At 53.6% G+C, this 9,141-nt stretch overlaps 1 protein-coding gene across 1 annotated transcript in view; it reads right to left on the bottom strand.

The window, feature by feature from the left end:
* Positions 1-610: 610 nt before the first annotated feature.
* LOC119852598 (L-gulonolactone oxidase) overlaps positions 611-9,141 on the bottom strand; it is a 33,966-nt gene continuing 25,435 nt past the window's right edge. Inside the window, exons 9-12 of the mRNA XM_043510021.1 lie at positions 5,411-5,560; positions 3,534-3,698; positions 2,271-2,361; positions 611-1,012 (exon numbers count right to left, since the gene is read on the bottom strand). Coding sequence (XP_043365956.1) covers positions 884-1,012; positions 2,271-2,361; positions 3,534-3,698; positions 5,411-5,560 — 535 coding nt within the window. The 3' untranslated portion in view covers positions 611-883. The remainder of the gene's footprint in view (positions 1,013-2,270; positions 2,362-3,533; positions 3,699-5,410; positions 5,561-9,141) is intronic.

The following is a 9,141-nucleotide window of genomic DNA, read 5'->3' as shown; positions in this document are numbered from 1 at the left end:
AGACCAGACCAGTCTGCTCTGAAGGAGAATCTCCCTTAAATGTTTACACTATAGGGCCTGTGGCACACAGAATGGCAGTTCTAAATCCATCCAGCACAGGGCAGTAGTAACACTTAAGATGCTTAAGACTCTGCATCTCCCAACACCTCAGCTTTGTACTTGCTACACAGCCCGTCGTGATCTCTGCCTCCCAGCCCCTTGGGGAGGTGGGGAAGGAATTTTGCAGCTAGGGAACAGATAGATGAAGCCACTTGCCTAAAGTCACGTGGACGGTCTGTGCCCTAGATCTCTGGGTACTGTGCTTCCACGCACTATCACACTCGCTCTCCCCAGCACTGGCCCGTTTCTCCTGGAGCTTGAACCCGTGACCTTGTCATGAGAGATGGGCCTGGATCCGAACACCCTGGACTCTGAGGAAGCCAGGCTCTGAGATACCAGAACCAGCCACCTGTATAATGGAGCTAAATCTGCCTCCTTTCAAATCCGGGCCAGAATCCACAGAACTCCTGGCTTGCAGATAACGCCCTGACCAGCACTTTCTCCAGGAGTGGCACCTGGGCAAAGACCCCTTGATCAGCACATGATCCGACAGCACAGAGCCTACAGACTGTTTCCATTCACTGATGGTTCTTTATTGATGTGTTCTCTCTGACAGTGTGTTCAGAGCTGTACAGGACACTAAATGTGGACAGTCCCTGACTCAAGAGCTTCCAATCTAAGAGATGGAGACGGGACATGCTGGAAGCCCAGAGAGATAATGGTTGGGTTCTAATCTAGGGGACATCATGGAAGGAGCAAGTCTCACAAGGAGCATCTCTAAAGGACAGAGCATGGGAGATGGGCTGGCGAGCTTCATTTCTCTTCTCCAGCATCCCGTCCTCCCTTAATAAAACACCTTCTCCAGGTACGCGTTCAGGAACATGCCGGTGGGATCCAACTCCTCCCGGATGGAGCAGAACTTCTGGAAGCCGGGATACATCTTCTCAAAGTCCTTCCGGGTACAGGTGTGAGCCTACGAGAGAGCAACTGTGTCACACAACCCCTGCCCACAAACACTGAGCAACAACAATAGCAGACATGAGCTCTCCGCCTGCTCATCTGGAGAGATCTACAGGTGTGTACACAGCCCGGGGCCAAACACAGCAACAGAGTCCCGACCCCAGAGGCTTTACAATCAGAGCGGGACAAGCTGGCTCCATCTGGAGAGGAGCAGCACAGGGTGGTGTGGTTATTACAGATGGAAGGTCTGTGAAGTCCAGGGGTGGCAGAAGCTAAAACATACAGTGAAACCTGCCCTGAAATCCCCCTGCCTCAGACACCTTTAGGGACATCTCTCCTGCTTTGTAAACCCAGGTCTGTGGCTCATTTCCAAGCCCAGCCTTGAGTGTCCACACTGCATGGTAAACCCGGGCTTACAATTGCTAGGCCCAGGTCTTCCAGTCATGCTAATGCGTCCACACTGCACAACACAGACCTTCTGACTCAGGTCCACAGCTTGACCTGGGTCCACACTGCACGATGCCAGGGGTTGGACCTGACTCACAGCAGGGCCTGGGCTCTGACCCACCCCCCGGTGAGGTCCTAGGGCCCAGGCTCTGAGTACTTGCTGACCTGACTCAGAGTGATTGGTGTGTGGACGGAAGAGGGACTTGGTCTCAAACCTGAACCAGAGCCTGTGTTCCGTGTGCAGTGTAGACAGACCCTCTATGTCTAAAGGGACCACTTTGCTCATCCATGAGATGCTAAAGGCCACGTTTGCCCTCATGGGTCTGGACTGAAAGCTAAGCCAAGCCACCCCTTCCCCCATCTCCCCTTCGCCTCTTGCCCTAGGAGGACCCTCACCAACCACCCGCCCCTCCTTGAATCTACTGAGGCCTTTCCCTGTCCCCAATGGGACAATGACTGATTCATACCACCCCAACCCCTGCCTGGCCCCTAGCCCCACTGTCCTGCATATGGCCTCTGGTGCTCCTCACTGCTGCCTGGGAAGTAAGTGAGGGGGCTGGGAACCCGCAGCAGTGGAAATGGGGCACGTCAGAGAGGACAGGCCGGGGGGTTCCCAGATGAGCCAGATCAGGTCTCTGCCTCAGTAAGCATCCAGGCAGGCCCCACTGCACCTTCCCACCCACAGCAGCCACCCTCCTCGTTACCCTCAGAACCTGGAATGTGGGTCAGGCCTGTCTAGTTCACGCGGTTAAAGAGCAAGGGCTAGGCTCAAAGACCAGGGCTCTGATTCCTGCCTGAGCCCACAGGCCAGGCTGCATCAGTACCTTTGCCCAGTGCGGTCGCCCCCCAGCCTTCTTCATGACGCTCTCGTAGGCCAGCCAATAGTCCAGCCGGGGCACGTCCTTCCCATAGGGCCTGAGGGCACAGGGCAGAGTCAGTGGCTAGCAGCTGCCTCCGTCCCCCTTCACAGAGGGCTTCTTTGGCATTAAGACGGCAAAGGGGGTACATGACAGCAAAGGGGGTACATGACGATAAAGGGGGTACATGACACAAACTCATTCACCTCTTATACAGACGGGCCACTAGAGGGAGACCGAGCTACCCTCTCCTTCACCGAGGTTCTGGATTTCCCCCACTGGGGGATGCTCATGGGACCCACGGGAGTTTGAGTCCCTGGGCTGGGTGCTGCTTCTGCAGCCAGCCCTACTCGGGCCAGCAGTGGGGTGTGAACCCGGCACCGTCAGCGCTGGAAGCAGCAGCCGCTGCCACATGAGCTCAAGGACTAACCCCAGCTGGGTAGGGCCTGCGGTAGACTCTGCTCCAGCTCAGACTAGATGGGCCAGAGACGTGCTCCGTCTCCAGGACTGGATTAAAACTGAGCCAAGGGCACCTGGGGTGAATGTCGGGAACGCCTTCCAGTGAGGGAGATGGATCTCTGCTGTGCACTGTCCCGGGGGAAAAACCCATCGCTTGGGACATTTAACATTGGTCAGGACAGAGCCCCGGAGAACAGGCTGAGTAACATTTTCGGGTCTGTGTTTGTCCAGAACAATGGGGTCCTGGTCCGTAACAGGGCCCATAGACATCCCCACAATTGTGAACAATTAAGTAACAATAAGAATTTCCAGTGGGATAGGACCCAACAGCTCTTTTAATCTGGTGTCCATGATCAAACCAACCAGCAGGGAGTAAATAATAAACTCAACAGTTAAAATCTCCATGACCCAGCCCGTATTGTAATCCCCGTGTGACTTGTGGGGAAACTAAGGCACAGGGAGGTGTCTTGACTGGCCCATGGTCCCATAGCGACGGAGCTGGGAACATAAGTCAGGACTTTCAAGCAACTGGACAGTTTTTCTGCCCCTATGCAGCAAAGGAAGGAAACTCTGGGTCACCGGCTCACCAACTCCTAGCGGAGCACAAGCAGCGAGATCTGGATCAGCCAAGCCGTCGACGTCCGGTAAAACCAACTTCCAATGTCCAGTTTAACTCTGCCTTGTGCTGCAGCCCCCGTCCTCTCGGCCCCCAGCCCTGCCAGAGCCAGAGCTAGCCAGAGCCCATTCCTCCCGGCCTAGCCCCCGCTTTACCTGTACATGATGATGTTCATGTAGCAGCTGTCTCTCTGGAAACAGGGACTCAGCAAGATGTTGTCCCCCCGAGCAAAGCGCACCTCCACTGGGTAGTGGGCCACTACTTTGGGGTTGTTCTCCAGGACGGCCTTCAGCTCCAGCAGGGCCTCCTTCGTCTTCTCACTGCCCAGGTGCAAACAGCCCCCAGAGCGCATGTTAGCATTGGAGCCACCATCTCGCTGCTGTGCCTCAAATCACCTGTCCCCACAGCGGGGCGAGTTCAGAGCCTGACCACCTCTGCCCCTAGCGCTGCAAGGGCAGGAGTTGCGGGTCGGGACTGAGGGGATCAGCAGAGCTGTTGGGGAGGGTGCCCATGGTTGGAATAACAGGGGGGCTGCGGCACGCTGGCAGAACAGAGGGGGGGAAGCTTTCATAGCTGCCTGCACCACACTTGGCGCTAGCTGGCATTAAAATCCCTCCCTTTTGTGAGTGATTAATTTACGGAGCCGTTATCAATTTAACTTATGGAGTCGTTATTAGAGCTAAGCCGGGACCAGAACCACCTTTCAGCCTCTCGCCACCAGCAGAGCTGGTCCCTGCAGGACGGCCCCTCAGGCTAACAGGGAAGCGATGCTGCTCTGAGTTTTCTGTGCATGTGTTTGGAGAGATTCCCCCCACATACACATGCACGCAGGGTTTAACTGCAGCGGCCGGGCCCTGCATTTCAGCGCTTCATGCCCGGTGCGCTCTCAAGAGGTGACGAATTCACCCTTCAGTGTCTGTTTGAGAGGAACATGCAAATGAAGGAACCCGTTTGGGTCCTAGTGCACTGGTGGCTGGGTTACCCACGTGGGGTGGGAATCTGCTGATTGGTCCCAAAAAATTAAACAAAACCAGCGTGTGAAAGCAATAACCCGCTTCGAGGAGTAACCCAGGCCCACGCCCTCCACGGGTATTAGGTACCTAACTCCCATTGACCTCAATGGGAGTTAAGCCACAGGGAGTTAGGATTTGGACCTAAATTCTGTGGGTCTCTTCAGGTCTTCAAGTGTCAGGGCGGGTAGCCATGTTAGTCTGGATCTGTAAAAGCGGCAAAGAGTCCTGTGGCACCTAATAGACTAACAGACGTATTGGAGCATAAGCTTTCGCCAAAGCTTATGCTCCAATCCGTTTGTTAGTCTATAAGAAGCCACAGGACTCTTTGCCCCTTCATGTCTTCAGTAGTTCAAGGCTCTCTCAGCCCCGCCCCACATACCCCTAAGCTGTGCTGGGCTAACAACTTGCTCAGTCATTGGGGGGAGGCGGGGGGGCAGGCGGGGGAAGGGGGCGGCTTCCTTTATACATCCTTGGACATGCCAATTAATCTAATTGCCTAGGGTAGTCATGTGACCCACAGCAGTGCTCCAAGCATGCCCTGGTCCCGGGTTGATGAGACACAGGCTGCGCTGTAATGGCTAGAACAGGGATTCGTTAGTGAGGCAGCTGGATACAGACAGACCCTGTGTGTCTCTCAGGTCTCTGCTGCCAGCATCACAGCACAGTGGTGCCCCATAAGTCCTGGCCTGGGCCCAGCCATCCTGGAAAGGATTGCTGACTACCCCAGACCTTGGCCGTCTTGCAACCTCCCAGCCTGGACGTCCATGTGCTCTGGGGGCATCCAACGGTCGCTGACCAAATGAGTCACTGGAAGGAGCTTTCCCGAGCCTGGCTCCTGCCTGAGCGTGACTGAGAAGTAGGAAGAAAAGAGGCACCGTGCAATCTCTCCCCTCCCACTAGCGTACACACGCAGGACTGGGCCATGAACGGGTGCAGAGCTGCATTGCATGGCCAGCAGTCCCCGTACAGCCCCTTGCACAGTCTGGGTGTGGCGGTGGGGGCTCCGCAGAGCCGCTTACATGGGGATAGCCCAGTCCTGGACGTGTTGTCTGAAGCGGCACTCGTAGTTGAAGATCTTGTAGCTGAGGTTGACGTGCTCCACCTTGCCCGTGAAGAGGAGCCAAAAGAAGAAGCGATTGATCCAACACACCAGGACGGGCAGGAACGTGCTGCGGGGAGACAGAGAGATCAGGGCCAGGGCAAAACCCTGGAGAGCACATCTCAGGTCTGCCTCTGACGAGGGGCCAGGGCTCCCCAAAGAGGTGGGTGGATCTGACGGCCAAGCCAGCCCCTCAGTATTTCCCAAAGGGTGGCACCACTCGACCAGCTGCCCCCTGAAGTCGTTAGGAGGGGAAGGGGTTATCACAGGCCACTAGATCCCCTTTAGGAGACAGAGGGAGGCCAGGGCTGTCTCAGGGTCTGCGAGGCTAAGGGGCCCTGCAGGCCAACTGGGGTGGCAGGAAGGCGGGTACTTGGGTTGAGCTGCCTCAAGTGCACTGTTCAGTCATTGCCATCACACCCCAAGCTTCAGATGCAGCACCCCCTTTTCTGGCCTTGCACCCCAGCAGAGATGTCAGCCTCAAAGCACTGCTGGGAGCCAGAGAGGCCAAAGCTCGCTCGGACATGCTACCTGCCTTAGAAGCCGAACAATGTCGGGCTGGAAGGGCCCTCAGGAGGTCCTGGAGATTAGCCCCCTGCGCCGAGGCAGGACTGGGTAAACCCGCCCGTCCCTGGCAGCATAGCATAGCAGAGCCTAGCCTGACGTGCCATGACGTGGTATCCCAGAAGGGGGGGAAGCAGCATGGGGAGAGGCCATCCTGGACGTGGTTGTGACGAATGGGGAGGAGCTAGTTGGGACTCTGAGGGTGGGAGGCAGCTGGGGTGAATGAGATCCTGAAAGGAGGAATTCATGGCTCGAAGGAATGGTATGCGGGAATACAGCAATCAGGGGCAGCGGGAGTGGAAGGGAGACCTCCACTCTGCGTGTGCTGCTGGGGCACTGGGCTCTCCAGGGACGATTAAGAGCTACGAGCGCCGCTTCCACTTGGCGCGGTGACAAGAGATGCTGGTCGAAAGGGAACAGGGAGGAGACACAGGGGAGACCCATCTCACAGGGCTGGCTCCGGTACCAGCCAAGGGTGACTTAAAGCTGCTGCTCATTAACCCCATCATGGTTCACATGGGCCACTGCTTTATGGGCCGTTCCCCACCACCGCATGCCCCCTAACTAGCAAAGGCTCCACAAGTCATGTCACTGCATCACAGAGTACAACCATATGGCGCTGGGCTTGTAAGGGTAGTTACATCGTTGTATGTCATGCTGAAAATGCTGTCCCATGCCCTTCGCATTATTTACATAATAATTTTTTTTTAAAGCATTGCAGGGGAGATGTTCTTTCTTTACGTGTTTCAGAGTAGCAGCTGTGTTAGTCTGTATTCGCAAAAAGAAAAGGAGTACTTGTGGCACCTTAGAGACTAACAAATTTATCTGAGCATAAGCTTTCGTGAGCTACAGCTCACTTCCGATGAATGAACCTTGTTAATTTCCAAGGGCCCTGCACAGCCACAGTACAAGGGCTGAACAAACCCCAGTGGCAGGTTTCTCGGCTCAGGGAAGAGGCGGGAGATGTGGTTCAGGGCCTGGATTTAATTAGCTGTTTCCTGAGCACTAACTCCCCCAAAACACCCAACACACAAAGCTGGCAGGTAGCCAGTAGTGACCCTGTGAAATCACATCTGACGGCGTCTTTGCTGACAGCCTGCTGAAAATCCAGGCGCTCAAGACACCTGCTGATTCTCTGTGGGTGCCCTTCACGCGAGGTGGATGCTGTTGGCCGACAGTTACCCACACAAGTTCACACAGAAATCGATCTAAAAGATTTCATTGGGGGCGTCCAACAAGACCAGGAACCATTGGGTTCCTCCTCTCCCCTCACACTGTAAACTTTACCCTCTTTGACTCTGCTTGATGCACCCATGAGGCAGCCCGGCTCTCACAAGAACAGCAGCTCTAGGGAGCAGACTGTGCAGAGATCACTCAGCTAAGGATGAAGAGTTACTGTCCCCTGGCTGTGTCTGCATCCGCCCTCATCCAGGCTGATCAGTGGGCTCTTGATGGCAAGGTTCAGATTGGGCATAGGTGGCGTGGCACTTTTTGCCTTAAGCAACACTGGATTCTGGGCATTATTATTAATTATTTGTATTATGGTAGCACTTAAGAGCCCTAGTCATGGATCAGGGCCCCAGTGTGTTAGGTGCTATATGTAGAGAGCAAACACTTACTTCTTCTCTGGTTTCAGAGTAGCAGCCATGTTAGTCTGTATTCGCAAAAAGAAAAGGAGTACCGGTGGCACCTTAGAGACTAACAAATTTATTAGAGCATAAGCTTTCGTGAGCTACAGCTCACTTCATCGGATGCATTTGGTGGAAAAAACAGAGGAGAGATTTATATACACACACACAGAGAACATGAAACAATGGGTTTATCATACACACTGTAAGGAGAGTGATCACTTAAGATAAGCCATCACCACCAGCAGGGGGGGGGTGGAAAGGAGGAAAACCTTTCATGGTGACAAGCAAGGTAGGCTAATTCCAGCAGTTAACAAGAATATCAGAGGAACAGTGGGGGGTGGGGGGGAGAAATACCATGGGGAAATAGTTTTACTTTGTGTAATGACTCATCCATTCCCAGTCTCTATTCAAGCCTAAATTAATTGTATCCAGTTTGCAAATTAATTCCAATTCAGCAGTCTCTCATTGGAGTCTGTTGGCCATTTGGCCATTGGCCAAACTTCAAAAACAGACTCCAACGAGAGACTGCTGAATTGGAATTAATTTGCAAACTGGATACAATTAATTTAGGCTTGAATAGAGATTGGGAATGGATGAGTCATTACACAAAGTAAAACTATTTCCCCACAATTTCACATTTGGTGACAATGTATACCTTCAAATCAGCGGCACTGCGATGGGTACCCGCATGGCCCCACAGTATGCCAACATTTTTATGGCTGACTTAGAACAACGCTTCCTCAGCTCTCGTCCCCTAATGCCCCTACTCTACTTGCGCTACATTGATGACATCTTCATCATCTGGACCCATGGAAAAGAAGCTCTTGAGGAATTCCACCAGGATTTCAACAATTTCCATCCCACCATCAACCTCAGCCTGGACCAGTCCACACAAGAGATCCACTTCCTGGACACTACGGTGCTAATAAGCGATGGTCACATAAACACCACCCTATATCGGAAACCTACTGACCGCTATTCCTACCTACATGCCTCTAGCTTTCATCCAGATCATACCACTCGATCCATTGTCTACAGCCAAGCGCTACGATATAACCGCATTTGCTCCAACCCCTCAGACAGAGACAAACACCTACAAGATCTCTATCATGCATTCCTACAACTACAATACCCACCTGCTGAAGTGAAGAAACAGATTGACAGAGCCAGAAGAGTACCCAGAAGTCACCTACTACAGGACAGGCCCAACAAAGAAAACAACAGAACGCCACTAGCCATCACCTTCAGCCCCCAACTAAAACCTCTCCAACGCATCATCAAGGATCTACAACCTATCCTGAAGGACGAGCCATCGCTCTCTCAGATCTTGGGAGATAGACCAGTCCTTGCTTACAGACAGCCCCCCAATCTGAAGCAAATACTCACCAGCAACCACACACCACACAACAGAACCACTAACCCAGGAACCTATCCTTGCAACAAAGCCCGTTGCCAA

This window comes from Dermochelys coriacea, chromosome 3, assembly GCF_009764565.3.
Source record: "Dermochelys coriacea isolate rDerCor1 chromosome 3, rDerCor1.pri.v4, whole genome shotgun sequence".
Taxonomy (NCBI): Eukaryota; Metazoa; Chordata; order Testudines; family Dermochelyidae; genus Dermochelys; species Dermochelys coriacea.
Note: the sequence above shows the minus strand (reverse complement) of the source record. Positions and strands in the feature narration are given on the sequence as shown.